Source organism: Candoia aspera, chromosome 8 (assembly GCF_035149785.1).
Source record: "Candoia aspera isolate rCanAsp1 chromosome 8, rCanAsp1.hap2, whole genome shotgun sequence".
Lineage (NCBI taxonomy): Eukaryota > Metazoa > Chordata > Lepidosauria > Squamata > Boidae > Candoia > Candoia aspera.
The window spans coordinates 77,559,313-77,576,659 of NC_086160.1; the positions used below are offsets into that span (position 1 = coordinate 77,559,313).

Here is a 17,347-nt window from a genome sequence, read left to right on the forward strand (position 1 = left end):
CACCGGGCGGCCCCTGCCACTTGCCAGCCTAGGTCCCCTGGCACAGCAGCCATCCTGTGAGGGGATAGAGAGCAGAGGTGATTTACGGCCGGCTCTCCCTAATTGCATTCCAGCCAGCAGGAAAATGGATGGACTCGTCCTTCTGATGGATGGCCCTCCCAGACCCTCATTCGGTTAGGTGGCCTAATACGGGCGGGCGCTGCTGGGAAGGGAGGAGGAGAGGGAGAGGTGGCAGGCAGGAGGGAGGCTGTCTAGACCAGTGGAGAAAGTTAGGAGAACTTCCAGGAGGCGGATGTGGCAGAAGCTGACGGGAAGGCAGAGCAACGGGCCCCTTGCCATTCAGGCCTGGGACATGGCTGCTGGGAAGAGCTTAGGAGCTGCGGTCCAGGGTCCACTGAGCCCAGCCCAGATGTTTCAGAGGAGTCTGCCAGCCATGAATGTGCCTCCCCTCTGCTCTGCAGGAGACGTACAAGGGAACACCTTCCATTCAAGCAGGCAGCGCGTTCCCTTAGCCCAGAACCACCTGTTCTGCGTGGCAGAGGCCCACCGGTGTCTAGGGCAGTCAGGCATGTGCGACCACGTGCTCCTTCAGCCGCCGGGAAGAAGCTAAACGCGGGAGTTACCATCCCAGAGTGGCCTAAATCCTCCCCCAGCCCAGCGCTGAGCTGAAGCCAACGGTGGGCAACAGCTCTGCTCCTTGGGTGGAGCAGCGCTCGCCAGCGAACACAACTCCCGTCCTCAGTACAGAAAGCACAGTGGCGTCTTGCTCGGCCGTTCTTTAGCCAAACAAGCAGCCGGTGGGGCACAGAGCAAGGACACGGTTTGGAAACTGCCCAGGAATCTGCAAAGCCAGCAGCGAGGCCCAATCCAGAAAAAAGCCAGGCCCGAGGTCACCATCCCATGGCCCTGGGAGGGAGGGTTCAGGCAGCGTCACAGAACCTCCCCGGGTGAAGACTTGTCCCCAGCCCCGGGTCTCATCCAGCAGGGGGCGCTACCTCAGAGGCTGTGGGCCTGCGCCCTCCATCAGCCGTCACATTACGACAGTCATGCCGTCACTCCCAATGGGCTCAAAGGTGGTTCAGAAGCATCTTAGCCAAGACGTGGAACCGCATGGCTGCCTGCTGAGCTAGGCGCGGGCTCCGGGCTTTGGATTCTCCAGGCTCCTCCCCGTCTTCCAAGGGAGAGCCGTGACCTCTCAGTGACAGCGAATTGGCAGCCACACTGAATCTACTTTCCATAGACTGACAAATCTCCTCGATAAATCATTTCACTTACCTGTTCATAATGCCAAGTCCAGGAATAAGACCACACCCGTGTACATCCGGTCCTTCCCAAGGGCGACAGTCCCACCCAAAATCCAATTATTCATACATACGCGAACCTTCCCTCGGTGTTTTCTTAGAAGCACCTGTACAGCTCTCAAAGGCTGCTGAAGCAACAGCCTTCAAAATACCCCAGAAGAGGGAGGAGTCGCGATTATTCATGGGGGAACCATTTCTATTTCACAAAGATCAAGTTCACAATCCATGGCAAGTCGACAAAACAGAAGGCGTCCTTGTGGAGGTAATGTAGGACCATCCTGGGTGGGCTATACAAATCTGGATGGGCTACTGCATGGTGGCCAAAAGATGCAGGATGTGCTAACTGGTTGCTGCCAGCTAGTGGTTGTCCTGATGTTTGCAGCCAAGATCTGCAGCCTCAAATAAAAAAGTAACGGGAATCTTGCAAACCCACAACTGCTCCCCAATCTCAGGGAAGCTACTCGCCAGGTTACAGGGAGAGGCCAACTGGCAGGCAGAGGGAGGAGAGCAGTGCCCCAGCCCTGGCTCGCTTGCTGGGAAGACGCCGGAAGAGCCAGCTTGCGCCAAACAGGCAGGTCCTCTGTCCCCGGGGGCAGCCGGCTCTGGAACCGCCTGGGCTCTGCTCAGGGTTGTCCTCTGAGGTGCTCCTGTCTCTGAAAAGCCACGTGACTTTCCGTTTGGGCAGTGTTGTCCAACCCCCTCCCCCCTTGGAGGCTCTGGGATACCTAAGCGGGCGCGTGGAGAACAGGTGGCACATCAGCCTAAAACGTAAGCAATCCAACACACAATTTGTCAACTCAAACTCAAATGTAACGCTAAGCACTGCTGTGACTTTATGCCGATTTAGGAACAAACTATAACTTGGTAACTGTTATGGGAATCCTGTATTTGAGTTTTCCTGTGCTCCATAGTGACTTCTGAATGTCAACTTGACCCTGAAAGGCAGAACCCGAGGATCTAAGTATCAAGCGCTGGGTGCAAAGCGGCCAAGTTTTCCAGCTCAAAGTGAAAGGGAGTTCAGCCCAGCTCTCCCAGCCCTGCAGGTTGCTTCCACAACAGCAGAAGAACCAAATGTAGCTATCCCTTTTTGCAAAACCTTTAGGGGTGTGATGCAAAATCAAAGTGTTTTGGAAGGCCTTGTGGAGGATGCCTTCAGGGTGGACTAAGTGGGAAGGGCAACTAGGCAAGAGAGCCGGAAGATCTGGCATTGGCCACTGTTTACGGTGGGGGGGGGGTGCTCCCCAAATTCTTTCATCTCTCTGCAGTGTTTGTGGATACTGTTTAGTCACCCCCCTGGGCTGCCTCCAATTCTCAGACAGCATTTGAGGGATTTGTTGCTTTCTATGGAGAATGCACGTATGAACAAATAAGCCATCCCAAAGCGTACAGTCAGACAGCTTTAATAAAAGGTACAACAGGAGAATATATGTACAGTTCCAATCCACATGCTATCACCTAATGCAGTTTAACTGGTAAACCCACAGCCCCACTTCATCTTCTGAGTTCAACAGCTGTATTGCCTGCCCGAGAGAGATACCTTACGTGAACTCCGTGTTTTCCACTCTGTGCGATAGTGCAAAAAAAGCTCTATTCTCCACCTTTTAGAGTTTTAGAAATACTCCATCCAAAACAGCTATCCAGAAAAGCATACATGTATACTTACGTATACACAGACGTGCGTGTGTGCACGTGTGCGCGTGAGCAATTCATTAAAAAAGGACCCGCTGAGAAGCTTGCATGTCGTATGTCATTGCGGCTGAACCATGGGGAGAAGAACCACTTTTTAATGCGCTCCCAGTTGGTGGCCAACTAAACCACCCCATCCACCTCCTTTACCACCACATTCAAAAGGTGACTCCGGCAACAGGGTCTAAATTTGATCCCAGGGCATCCAGAAATGTGGAGCTGAGAAAACTACCTTTCAGAAGGGAAAAGAAAGACGGAAAGATGCATGCATCTGTGGCTAAACGGTTGGCAAAATGCCATGAATACTGTCCCTGCAAGGAGACAAAGCGTTTGCCAACTCCTGATGGGCTGACAGGTCTCCCTTTCCCTTATGCCAGGGCACCAGGCCTCCGCTACAAAATGGGCTGGCAGGCTCACTCACCACCACACAAAATTAGCACATTAAAAAAACCGAGGTTGGAACAAATAGCCTTGCATCTGAAAACAAACATTTCCTACAAAAGGGATTTTTGAGAATTCAAACAAGAAGACATTAGTAATACAGCGGAGACATTTTCCCTTTAGACGAGGGGCAGCATTTCAGCAAAGTGCAAAACTAGCAAAATCTTGGCTCTGGTCTCCAAGGTGCCACAAAGGGTTGGTGATCTACGGGCATCCATCTTTGTGGAGAGGAGAACAGACTCCCTTCCAGAGACAGACCTTTCTCAAGGGGTGCTCCAAGATCTGGTGGTCTCCCCCCCCCCCCCCGATGGGCACCGTATCTCGTTGAGGAGAGGAAGATGCAGCACATCCCCAGCCGACTGCTGGCCACAGGCCGGGAGCTTACTCCAAATCCTTAAGAACTGTGGAAGGCGGCAGGGCCCAGCCTTAACCCCCCCCCCACAGATATACGCACTCTCCCCCCCCCCCCCCGATTCTGCTCAGGTTGCTGAGATGGTCAGGTTCTTCCAAGCTATTTTCCCCCTAATAATCACAGAGCCTGGCAGACAGACAGACAGACCGTCCTTCACTATCGGCCAATCCTCGGTCAGAGGATTTTTAACCTGTTGCTTTCATACAAAAAGGACAGCATATTAACAAACTCTCCATTTAAATGATTTACATTCTTTTAAAGGTATACAGGATGATATTGCTTGAAACAAAATGTTACCTAGGAACAGAGGACCTCAATTCCATTTTTGCCAGCATAATCTGAAGAGCTGTTCGGAGTCTGACCCTCTCAAATCAGACTGCCTCAGAACAAGCCTGACGTGCTCACAACGGTTGTTCTCAGAGGTGCCAGAAGGCTGGTTGGGGGGAGGCAAGGTGGGCTTGATGGGGCTGCAGCAGAGACAGATCAGCCCCCCCCCCACTGGCAGGTCTGTGGAGCACTGTGCAACTGGACAAGGCCCTGGTCGGAGGTCCTGGCGCACCTGTAGGCAGCTGGTACTCTTAGCACAGTGTTCCACTTTCCCACTTGTCCTTTGCTTGGTAAGGCAAACAGAACAGAAGGCTTTTGGGCACAAAGGCTAGGCTGAATCTCGGACAGGGCACCTTGGAGGGGGGCAGCCTCAGCAAATGCCAACCCCCCCATCTGCCTGACCCCCAGACCACGCTCCTGCGGCGGAGCAGGCGTGCCCTCCTCACCTGTAGCAGGGAGAGGTGAAGCCGGGACTCCATCCGCTGGCAGTCACAGCTGCCGACAGACCGACCGACCAGGGCAAAATGAAGGAGCGGGTTCCACAGTCCGCACTCCCGGGCAGGCAGGCTCTCAGCACCTCCCAGGGGTGAACGGCTACCCACAAGGCAGTCTGGATGGCAGGGCAAAGAAGAAACGTGGCCACGTCCCTCCAAGATTGCACAGAGTTGCTCTAGAACAGAAGCAAAACAAGCCTTGGACAGGCCTAGCTGAACCAAGGGTGGGAAGACCTTTGGCGCCCGTCTGAGAGGCACCGGGTGCTTCATGGGGTCTGGATATGAAGCCTGACTCTGAGGAGCCCCGTGGGCCCCCTCCGTCTCCTCCAAAGTGCTCCCCAGAAAGCCAGTGCTCCCGAGGAGCCAGCCAAGTGGCCAGAGGGAAACAGAAGGAGTGACTCCAAGCCCCTGTGTGCCAGGGTCACGGCGCTGCCCTGTTCCTCACACCCAGAGACAACCCTTCAGGACGCAGCCTAGGACGGGGAGCTGGGAACGGGAAGCAAGCTCTGCTCCGCAGGTGGTGGAGGCAGGGAACTTAGGAAGACACGGGGAAATCATCCAACTCAAGAACGTCTGAGTGTGTCATGCGCTCTCGTCTTTCCTTCCTTCTTCAGCGGGGATGTGAACCCTCACCCCAAAATGTGAACCTCAGGATCTGCGCAATGTGCTGGGACCATCTTCAGTTGCCCAACCACAGAGACAAGTCAAAAAGGCAAGGAGGTGGAGGATCCCTGATCAGGGAGGGCTGGCTTGGCAGCCACCACCCTTGCCCACGTGGCCCACAGACCCTTCAACAAGAGACGGGCCTGTGGGGCAGCTCCCCCTAAGGCACTTGTCTGAGTGACCAAGATGAGCCACGCTACAGCCAACTGGCTGGCCCACCAGATTTCAAGGGACGTTTGTGCCAGCATCTGAGAAGAGGGCGTTCCCTTGGAGGCGTCACTGCACGGACTGAGGGGCCGATAAGCTGTTCCATCGGGGCAGTCCATCCCCCACCCCCCAGCACCGCTGAAGCAAAAGGGCATCGTGTAGGAGCCAAGAGGGGAGACCCTGGACGGCCCACAGATGGACACCTTTCTCTCTGGCCACACGTCCCAAGAGCCCTGCGGAGCATGTTGGGCGTCTCTGGGTGGTCTATGAGCAAATGCTTTGGAGGGGCTGCCCTACTGTTTTGCCTGAGAAAAGCTGAAGGTCACATACAACTGGGGGGGGGACTATGTAATATCCCCCCCAGTGCAGTTATGGCTGCAAATTATTTGTTACATGGAAAGCAGGGTTCTTGGCACAAAAGCAGGCAGACGAACGGGAGGCAGCAGCATCTGTGGGGTAGGGGGTGTCAAAAAAATCAAGATGGCAGCTGCCACACCTATTAAAAAAAGAATGGGGCTTCAACTGCATGGTCTGGCCACTATTTTGACTTTTTTGACCCAATGATGAGAGGCAAAACCTCAGGCCCAAATAACAAATACCACCCTCCAACTTTACTATTCTCTTCATTAAAAACTCAATATTCAGATTTTTAAAAACAAAGTTCTTGTTTTCCATCAAATACATTTTAAAAAGCTCTAATTCCCTTCATCTCCCTGAAAAGAGCTAAGAGAAAGTGCTTCCAGCACTGACTGCCTACAGGAAAGGGCCACAGCTGCTCAGATGCTGAGAAATAGATTTTTAAAAAACCTATCAACGAGAAATAGGGCTGAAAGCACACATTAAAAAAAAGAGCAGCTTGTATTTAAAATGTGGCCAAAGGAGCAAGAGAGGAACACTGGCCTTCCAGGAAAGAAGTCAAAATGGAGGCTGAAGCAGGAGGGTCAGGGGCAGCCCGCAGGGCTATCTGGTGCTCAGGGAACGCCGAGACAGATTTTTTTCCCTTTAAAACTTCTGCATTTTGAGTAAAAGCAAGATTGACCTCAGGAGATGGGCTCTGGCCTCCTCCTTTGGGGTTCCTTGTTGTGTCAGGATGCGGAGGAAACGAGGTCTTCGAGCAACCCCCCTCCCCTTGGGGCTGCTGCTCCTGGGCAGACCAGCAAGGGCTCCTGCGGCACAGGGGCAGGGGCGCCTCACATTACTGAAAGCACAGGGGCTTCTTCCCTCTGCTCACGGCTCCATGGCGGGGCTGCAACGAGGAGGATGCGCTGCACGGGCCACGGAGCAAGGTGGGGCCGGGCAGGGACTCTTCCCCCAGCAAAACCCACCTGGTGCCCAGAGTCAGCCCGGTTCCCCCAGAAAAGCCACTCCGGGCCCAAGCAATGTCACAGGGCAGCGAGGTAGTCCTCAGGACATCCCTTCGTGAGAACCCCCCGTGAAGCCAGACACTAGGAGGCAAACTGGCCCCGGGACCACGCGGAGGACTGCGGGGTCCACAATTTTAAAATACAAAGCAACCCTCCCCAAACCCCCAACTGTGTGAATGCCCCTCCCCTTTGACCACACATTAGAGAGGAATAAATGCTTTGTTACCAAGGTACGTCTGGAACCCTGGGATGTGGGGGTGCCAACTGGGGCCCTGGCCTGGGCCTTCCAGGAAGGCTCTCTGGGGCTCTGAGCTTCCAGATCCAGGTGCAGTCTTTCCCAGCAAGCCAGGCTGCTCTAAAGAGGGGGCATTGCCGAAGCAGCCCACTGGGGTCACCAAGGCTCCAGGGCTCCGTCATGCTGGTCCTCAGCAGCAGCGCTCGTCCCTGGAGCTGGTCTGCCCACCGTCAGGCACAGGTCCTGCCCTGCAAAGCCCCCGCCCGCCCACCCACCCAAGGCCACCGTGCCGCTTGCCATCCCTCATGAGTGGTGGCTGCTGCTGATCAGGGCGCGCAGCTGCCTGGCCACGGCTTCGATCAGCTTCTGCTTGTCCCGCTCATTCTTCCGGAACTGTGCGAAGACGTTGTTCTTGCGGCTTGTGTCCTTCATCCTGGGGGCAGGCAGGGAAAGCGCCAGTCAGATAGAAGAATGCCCCCCCGAAAGAGGCCCTTCAGCTATGGACGCTTTCTCTGTGGAAAGGGGCCAGGTGTCCCCCTGCCAGAGGTTCATGCCACCCCATTTTCCACAGTGGGCAAGAGTGACATGATGGTCCTTCTCCCCCAGAGGCTGACTGTGCAAATGACAACCGTGTCATCGCAAACGTGCGCCATACTGAGAAAGTCTATCACATGGGAAGTCAAAAGGGGACGAATTTGGAGAGCTTGGCACTGCCTCTATCAGGGGAGGGCCCCCCCCACAAGGCAACAGCCACACCCATGTGTAGATGGGTGTCCCAAAGGCGGCAGTGGCCTTTCCAGCCTGCCACGTGCACATCCCACGGGCTTACTCCTGCCCAGGACCCTGGAGGGCTCAAGGCCACACCAGCCGAAGGCAGAAGGGAGGCCCACAGTGCCCAGAGCCCCACTCCACCCCGGGGGACCGAAAGGAGAGCCCAGAAGTAAGCACCGGAGACAAAGAAGCAGGCAGCACAGGCTGGGACGGGCAGCCCCGGGCTTCCTTTTCCCCTCTGGAGGGATCGGGCAGGGTGGCAGAAGGAAACTGGCAGCCTCAGGTGCCTCTCTGGAGTCCTGGGCTGGCCAACGAGCGGGGAAAGAGGTTGGGATAAAGGGAGGGACCGGCAGACCACTCTTCTGCAACCTGGTCCAGCTGGAGAGCCTAGGAAAGGCACCGAGGCAGGGAAGACACGGCCCTGGAGGTCTTTGGGAGGCTGTCCCAGCCCCTCCAGGCGCCTCTCCGGGGTGGTGGTCTCCATGGGCCAGCCACACATCTTCAACGCAGAAAGCAGGGAAATGCAGTCACCTTTAGCCTCTGGACTGGTGATGAATACCACCAGCCAGGGCATCCAAAATAAACGGTAAGATTCGTGGGGCTTGGCTGAAATCAGCCTCCTGCTGGGTCTGTTGGGGTTTTCACCCCACAAGCAGTAGGACAGGTAAGAAATGAACGCTCAAAACGCTTGGCCCAAACGGCTCCACGTTTGTGCAAGTTCATCTGTGGACAGCCAGCCCAGAAGCAGGTCTCAGCAGCACGGGTGGACTGGGGTGACTGAGTTCCAGGAAAAGGGGACTTGGCACCTGAGCGCCCCGCTTGCATTGTACATTCCAAGGATGCACTGCAAAGCAGCCCCAACAGGCCAGACATACTTACTCGCGCGAAATCCTGAGGGGAGGAGGGAGGGGCAGAGGAGGAAGGAGATTTAAACCAAGGGGAGAAGTTAAGCAGTGGCTTGTACAGCTGTGGCATCCAACTTCCCGGCTCGCCTGCTCCCACTGAGAGACCATGCGAGCCCTCCGGTGTCAGGGGAGGCAAGAGGAAGGGAGCAGGGGCCGAAGGGCAGCAGCCTGGCCAGGCCTTGGCGGGCCTCCTGTGGGCCACAGGGAACTGGGAGCGGGAGGGGGGAAGGGTGAAGCCATCTGGCTGGAGGACCTGTCATTGCCCTAGGCTGTTGCCCTCCACTTACAGCCCTGTACCTGGTCCCCGAACAACCCCAGTGGCAGCCCAGCCCAGCCCAGCCCAGCCCAGCCCAGCCCAGCCCAGCCCAGCCCAGCCCAGCAGCCAAGCCAAGCCAAGCCAAGCCAAGCCAAGCCAAGCCAAGCCAAGCCAAGCCAAGCCAAGCCAAGCCAAGCCAAGCCAAGCCAAGCCAAGGTGGCACATGCAAGCACCAGCGAGGGACACCTCCTTTGCCGGGTCAGCCCCACGTTTTCCCCAGCAGGGTAACGATCAGAAAAGTGTCTTGTCTGACCCAAGGATGCTGCTTTCCCCTTCTCCCAGTGGCTACCCAGTTAGGACCAGCACAGCCCCAAAGAAGAGGCCTCCACTCCATCCACTCGCATGTGGTGGCCCTGAGAGGTAGAGCGTCCACCCTGCCCTCACCCCGAGAACCCTCTCCTCCTCTGTCCTCCAGGAAGATGGGTGTTCCTTCTGAAGCCTTCCATGGGAGTGGCCTCCCCCACCTTTCCATAAGTAATTACGGGTTGCCCAAACACAGCCTTGCATGTGTTTTCCCCTCCCTGGGCCACCATTTCCCAATGGAGCAACCCAGATCGTCCTGAAAGAGTATCTGTGGGACTTCAGAAAGATGGAAGGCCTCCTGGGTGATGTGGATCCTGGAAATGGGATGGGGTGGGGGCACAGGCCACTCTGGGAGATGCTCAGTACTCTGGGAAAGGCCCTTCCTCAACGTGGCCCTGACACACAAAGGGCTCGCACAAAGATCTCCGGCCAAGAGGAGTGAAAAGGAAGGGACGGAAGGCTATGCAACTGAAAGAGGCTATGGCAAAGGCCCGCGGCCCCTGGGGAAGGCCCCGTGCAAAAGCTCCTGCTGGCAGCATCCACCCTCTCAGCCACACAGGAATCCCCGGCCAGGCAACGTGCGTTAGGCTCTCCAAAGACAATTCACGAGGCGCGGCAACTGCATCCCAGCGCCACATGCAGCACCCCATCAGCAGGAGCGCTCTTGCACTCGGCACAGCCTGCCTGGCCCTCTCCCCAGGCAGCCAGGGCACAGGAACAGGTGGCAGGAAGCGGTCGGGCAAACCCCGAGAGAAGAGCCTGGACGGGACACTAACTTTTCCAGCAAGGCCAGCGCAGTCGTTGGGTTCACCCGGAGGTACTTGCAGGTAGGCTGTCCGTAGTCCGCCAGGTATGTCGACCAGTCCCACTGGAGGAACAAATCAAGCAGCTGGAAGAGAGCCAGGAGAAAAGACCGTGGCTGAGAAGGCCGTGGAAGGTTGGCGTGTTGGGAGGCCGTGCTGCCTCCAGTCCAAGCTCAAACCCTGTCCCTGCCTTGGTGCGTCACCCGTAAGTGGGCCGGATGACAACCTGCCACAGCAGGTCCTGGTGCAGGTTATCGCACCAAGCGCTTTAGGCCGAGGTACCCCTCTGGGCAGTCGACCCCAGGCGGCGCCTGAGTTCTGACGGCTGGTTTCACTGCACGCTAGCGCTCTCTGAAGGGCAGCCGCCGCAGCACAAGATGAGTGGGCTGCCCACCCTGGCTGGGCTCCCAGAAGCCTGGCCTCGGGCCCCCTCTCTCTAGGGCCGAAAGGACCGCCATTTCTTGCTGAGGAGGTCCTCCGAGGCTCTTGAAATGGGTGGGTCAGGTAGGGGACACTTGCGGGGCTCGGGGCATTGTCAGGGCTTGCAACATTTGTAGCTTTCTTCATAAATCCCGTTGAAAAGCGGAAACAGAAACCAAAACTAACCAGTTTGTGGCTAGTGAAGGACGAGAGCACAGCAAAAGCAGGGGCAGCCCAGAAGCATGCCAAGGAGCAGAGCAAGCCATCACCCCCTCTGGGGCACCCAGAGAGAGAGGGGCCTGTGGGGGTGAGGGAAGGGGCGGGCCGAGGCCTCCCTGCTCCACCCTGTCACTAGCTGAGGGTGGACGCTGCAAGGAACAAGGTTCTTGGCTCTTCAGGGGAGAGGGGCCTGGATGCAGAGCCCAAGGACGGAGAGCCGTTCCCAGGCAGCTGCTCCTGATGCGGCTCGGCCTCCTCAGAGCAGAGTGCAAAGCAAAGACAGGCGCAGGGAGCCGGGAGGACAGGCTGCGACGGACACCCGGAGGCCTGCCGTCACTCGCCCCATCCGTCTTGGGAAGGCGGCTGGGTGGGGGAGGACGCTGCAGGCTCCCTCCCTCGCAAGGCCGTGTTTCTCCCGCCCCACCCGGACAGCGGTTGCAAAGCAACCCAGGGGTGGGAGGCCGTTCCTTGGAACTCTGACAACGCAAGGCCATTTATACAGCCTATAAATGGGATTTTCTTGGTTTCCCCCTTTAAACTTTTCACCTCCCAAATCGGGGGAGGGAAGGGTCTTTTGTAAGGACATCCCCAAAGTGTGGCGCTCCCACAAATCCTGCCACTATCTTCTGGGTAGATTCCAAAACAAAAATATGCAAATACCATTAATTCCTAAAACGAAAGAGTTGGCTGCACAGGTCGATGCATCAAGCTTGACAGTGCACACGCAGACAGGCTCCCGGGCAGGGAAAGGGCCCAGTCAGCAGACGCGCTGAGGAGGAAAGCCTTTCGGGCAGCAGCTGGGCTGCAGAGCGGGCAGGGGGAAGGGCAGCCCTCGCCCTGGGGCACACCAGGGAAACATGGGGAGGGGGACTGGGCAGCCAGCTTGCCTCTTAAGGAAGAGTGGGGCTGAGATGGGGAAGGAGGGAGAACTTGTGGAGAGCTGGTTTCTTTCTGCCTTCCAATCATCCTTCTGAAGTTCATCCCAGTCTAGCAGGGGAGAACCCCAGGAGGAGAAAGACCAGCCACCAAGTCCCACCCATGGTTGGCCCACCCGTCACCCGCTCCCAAGGGGACCCCGCTGCCCATTTCCTTCCTCAACCCCCACAGCCAGCATCGCTGCCAGCACTCATCTGCAACGTGTACAGGATTTGGGAAAGAGACCTGGAAAACACTTCATATGGGAGTCCCGACCTGGAGAAGGAGGGCAGTGAGTATTTATTTATTCATGGTCCGAGAGCAAGACTCAGAGGAGGGCCTTTACTGTGGCCGTGGCACCTTTTGTAGTTTCTGCAGCAGCAGCAGCCAAAGGCTATTTGGGAAACAAGAGCTCCCCAGATCCGAGAGAGGGCCCCACTCCGAACAGTGCGGACATGCAAAACTCCCATCAAAGCGAATACAATTAAGTTGCATGCAACACTTCTAGCCCTTAGGACTTAACTGAGAGAAGGCCCAAGGGTCCAGCTCCCCTTGGCTTAGAGAGACATGAGCACACAAGGACCCCAGAGGGAAAAAGCCCCCCTCCCACCATGAACCAAAGTCCTCTGCCTCCCCATTCAGTTCTGTCCGTGCTGATTTCCCATTTTCCTTCCTGGCCCAGATGAATGCAGTGAATGAAGTTTGGGTCAAACCCTGGCCCCTGAGCGAGCAAGCACCCTGGGAGGAAGCTGGTCCCGCTATCCAGTAGAAGAGAATACACGGAGCTCAGGGTTGAAATGTGGAATTCTGCCTGCTCTCTGAGCTTGGCTGTTGGCTTGCACCATGGCCCTCTTATATCCAAGGTGGTGGAAAGGGGCCACAGAAAGTACCAGGTGGCTTTCCCAGCTTCTGAAAGTCTGTCTGCTAACCGAGATCAGCTGACAGGAGACTGCAAGGCTTAACAAACAAGGCAATTCACCCTCGGCTAGCCCTTGTGGGAAGGTACTTCCTCATCGCCAAGCAAGGTTCTTCCTCTTCAGTCACACATTTCCAGCAACTGCAACAAGTTTCCCACAAACAGAACAAGAGATCACACTCAGGCAAACAATTCAACACTCAAGGTCAAGCCGCACAATCGGCAATCATAGGAATGGCATTTAACAAGTAAGCCGTAGACATATCTGAATTGGGCCCTCACACCGGGGGATGAGACCTACGCACACACCACGCCACACACACTGGAATTGCAAGCTAAATCCACCACCACTACACAAGCGCACCCAAACACAATTTGCATTTTGCTCTGGAAGAAAAGCTTCCATCAATATAAATAAGGGCTTTTCCTCCAAAACAAAGCGCAGTCATCACCCCTGACGCAGGGAGGAGCGCACGAGCAGAGCCTGCTGTGTGCCATTGAGCCTCTCTGCGCCATCTTCTCAGCTCACCAAGTGCTCCTGAGCTTCTGCCTGCAAAAACTCTGCTTGCTTAACTGACTCATAAAGTGCAGATGAAGGGAGAAGCTGAAACACTGCCCATTTCTGTGGATGAGATCCTGCCACGTTCTCCAGCTGTTCTCAGATCCGTAACTTCGTCCCTGCCCCTTCCTCTGAAAAGGGCTACAGAGATGCCCTTCAGTGCTGCAGCTATGACGTTCCCGGACTGCCTATATCTAGGCAAGGGGTGCTGGTGTTTGGGCACGCTCTTTCAGAATTACTCTTGTTATTTCTGCAGACAGAACAGTTTTATTTATTAATTCAGATGATAAAAAAACAAAAAAACCACAGCCCTTGTTCTGCTTGCCAAGGCTAACCAATAATTAAAGCCTTGTTCCCCTGTTTTGTTGTTGTTTATTTGTTTAGTCGCTTCCGACTCTTCGTGACTTCATGGACCAGCCCACGACAGAGCTTCCTGTCGGTCGTCAACACCCCCAGCTCCCCCAGGGACGAGTCCATCACCTCTAGAATATCATCCATCCATCTTGCCCTTGGTCAGCCCCTCTTCCTTTTGCCCTCCACTCTCCCTAGCATCAGCACCTTCTCCAGGGTGTCCTCATGATGTGGCCAAAGTATTTCATTTTTGCCTTTAATACCATTCCCTCAAGTGAACAGTCTGGCTTTATTTCCTGGAGGATGGACTGGTTTGATCTTCTGGCAGTCCAAGGCACTCTCAGAATTTTCCTCCAACACCACAGTTCAAAAGCATCGATCTTCCTTCTCTCAGCCTTCCTTATGGTCCAGCTCTCGCAGCCATAGGTTACTACAGGGAACACCATTGCTTTAACTATGCGGACCTTTGTTGTCAGTGTGATGTCTCTGCTCTTAACTATTGTATCGAGATTTGTCATTGCTCTTCTCCCAAGGATTAAACGTCTTCTGATTTCCTGACTGCAGTCAGCATCCGCAGTAATCTTCGAACCTAGAAATACAAAGTCTTTCACTGCTTCTACATTTTCTCCCTTGATTTGCCAGTTATCAATCAAGCTGGTTGCCATAATCTTGGTTTTTTTGAGGTTTAGCTGCAAGCCAGCTTTTGCACTTTCTTCTTTCACCTTCATCATAAGGCTCCTCAGTTCCTCTTCGCTTTCAGCCATCAAAGTGGTATCATCTGCATATCTGAGATTGTTAATGTTTCTTCCAGTGATTTTAACTCCAGCCTTGGATTCCTCAAGCCCAGCATGTCGCATGATGTGTTCTGCGTACAAGTTGAATAGGTAGGGTGAGAGTATACAGCCCTGCCGTACTCCTTTCCCAATCTTAAACCAGTCCGTTGTTCCCTGGTCTGTTCTTACTGTTGCTACTTGGTCGTTAAACAGATTCTTCAGGAGGCAGACAAGATGACTTGGTATCCCCATACCACTAAGAACTTGCCACAATTTGTTATGGTCCACACAGTCAAAGGCTTTAGAATTGTCAATAAAACAGAAATAGATGTTTCTCTGAAACTCCCTGGCTTTTTCCGTTATCCAGCGGATATTGGCAATTTGGTCCCTAGTTCCTCTGCCTTTTCTAAACCCAGCTTGTACATCTGGCAATTCTTGCTCCATGAATTGCTGAAGTCTACCTTGCAGGATCTTGAGCATTACCTTATTGGCATGTGAAATGATTGTTCCCCTCTAGGGAACAGAAATTCTAAAGGAAATTCAGATTACAAAAGCAATTAGCAGAAAGGGCAAGAAGTCCACCTATTAAAAAGGAAAAAGGAAGGAGGGAGCTGCTCAGTATAATGGCTGTCACTGCTTTCTAAGACAAACTATCATCATCACACCATCCTCTGTCTCTGTAACTCATCCCCATTGTCAAGTTCCCCTTCTGCCAGGCCTTGGCTACAAACACGAAGAGGGATGGAGCACAGGATGTACCTTCGTTCATGGCTGCCCTGCACACACCCTCAAGCGGGAGGGAGATAACCACAAGTGGCTTCCTAAACAAGGATATTTACCAGCAGAACCCAACTGCAGCTAACTAGGGCCCTGACCACGGAAGAAATGCAAGCTGAGGACAGCCAAAGGAGAACAAGAAGAGAAATACACGTGACATTTCCCAAAAGCTGGTGAGATTCCCGCCCCTCAGGAAAGGGGGTGGCCCCAGCTAGACCCAAGAAGAACCTCTAACAAGCAGAGCAGAAGAGGGGCACCAGGGTAACGACCCAGGAGGCAGAGCCCAACGGGAACCTGAGGAAGGACAGCCAAGCCACTGACCACTTCTTTGAAGTGAACATCTAAACCAGAGTTTCTCAACCTTGGCAACTGAAGATGAGTGGACTTCAACTCCCAGAATTCCCCAGCCAACATAGCTGGGAGTTGAAGTCCACCCATCTTCAAGTTGCCAAGGTTGAGAAACACTGGTCTAAACTCTGTCATGTCTGGGTGAAAGAGACCAACGAAAAAGGGTGCTGTGCAGGGGAGTCTGCACCATCTCTTTGCAGTCCCGGAGGCCAAACTCTTGCTTCTGCCACGTGAGCAGGAAATCTGTCCGGAGGCGTCTGGGAGCCCCTTTTCCAACCAGCACGCTGTATTTAAAGGCAGACTCTCTCTCTGCTCTCGGCATCTGCAGCTCAGTAAAGCTTATGCCTTTGCCTAAAAGTTATGCATTATATGGAGCTACCAGACTCCTTCCGATATTTGGCCACGACTTTTCCTGCAATGCCTACGGATCGAAGGGCTGGATCTTTTCCTGCAGCAGAAGAAGGCCCTGCTGTTGGGCCCAAAGGCCCCACCCCACGTGCTGCAGAAGGATGCTCCAGAATTCCCTAAGGCCAGGTAAATTCCCTTTCCCAAGCCAAATTTGAATTGTCCTGCAAGGCAGCCAAATTTTACTGGGCAACGGACAAGAAGCCCTCTGGGTATGAACAGCTCAAGATCCGGCTGCAGTCTTCAACCCGACTGCCTTCCTGGACAGACAGGCAAGAAGCAGGGCGCGGATGCTCGGCGGGGCGAATGGCACGCCAGAGGAGAAGCCGAAGGGCGGCTCGCACCAAACAGAACCGTCATCTGTGCAACTGTCCTCAAGGAGCTGAGATGCCACCATCTGCCTAGTCGAGAGCTGGTGTTGCTCGAGAGCAGCTCCAGTGGCCCCTGCGCTGTGCGGAAGCCCTCAGAGTAACACAGGGCTCTTCTTGGCAGGGGAAGGCGCTGCTGTCAGAACCAGGCCTGCCTCCGACTCGGAAAGCGAAACTCTTTCCAAGTCAGAGGAGAAATTGGAAACTTACCGGGCTGAAACCGGGAAAACAAAACTCCAGGATGAGTCAGCGGCATGGGAAGAATCCAGGGTGCTGATTGGCCAAGATTCAGAGGAGGATTTGAATCCTCCAATCAGCGGGCGCCAATGACGAGCCGAAAAGCACGTGCAGGAGAAGGCAGCTCGATTGGCTGTAGAAGGGTCCAGACGCGCGAAGGATCGGGATAAAAGGCAGCCACGCGAAGAGTGAGCTGCCGGAGACAACCGATCCTCCAAGCCTGCAGCATTCATGGAAGAGTCCCTACCTGCGTCGAAGACAGCGTCTGTGGCCAAAGGGGAACCAGCGCCTTCGCTCCACTCCGAGGAAGGACTGAATTCCGCTTCTGCTGCCGAGGAATCTGCGTCAGCCGTGCCCTGCAGCCTCCACCTTGCATGCAGCCTTGAAACTCCGCGATCTCCCCAGCAGCGTAGTCGCACCTTGAAACTCCAGCGCCACCGTTTGTCCTCGGTCCTGTGCAACCGCGCTTTGTACTCTCAGCCGTGTTTGGGAATTTCACACCTGTCTTGTTCAGGATCTGAGTTCCAGACTTGTTTCAAGTTCCAAATCTTGCTCCAAATTCCCAGTCAAGAAAATCCAGCCTAGTCCGGGGCTCCCAGCCGAGTCTAGCCTTGCCCCGAGTACCAGTCTTGCTTCAAGTCTTCAACCCAGCCCAGAGTTTCTAGTCAAGTCCGGCCTTGTTCCCAGTGTCTGGTCCTGCTTCAGGGCTCCAGTTCGGGACCTGCTGCCTTCAGCTTCATCAGAGCGTTGCGTTCCAGTCTCATCCAGCCTCCAGTTCCAGTCAGAAGTCCTGTCCGCTGCCTTGCTGTGGCCCAGTTGGGCTCGTTGAAC

General features: G+C 54.9%; 1 protein-coding gene across 1 annotated transcript in view; it reads right to left on the reverse strand.

Annotated features, from left to right (window-relative positions):
• Positions 1–7,406: 7,406 nt before the first annotated feature.
• The window catches only part of EXOC6B (exocyst complex component 6B), a 282,822-nt gene continuing 272,881 nt past the window's right edge, over positions 7,407–17,347 (reverse strand). Inside the window, exons 21-22 of the mRNA XM_063309694.1 lie at positions 10,202–10,314; positions 7,407–7,563 (exon numbers count right to left, since the gene is read on the reverse strand). Of these exons, the coding sequence (XP_063165764.1) occupies positions 7,434–7,563; positions 10,202–10,314 (243 nt within the window). The 3' untranslated portion in view covers positions 7,407–7,433. The remainder of the gene's footprint in view (positions 7,564–10,201; positions 10,315–17,347) is intronic.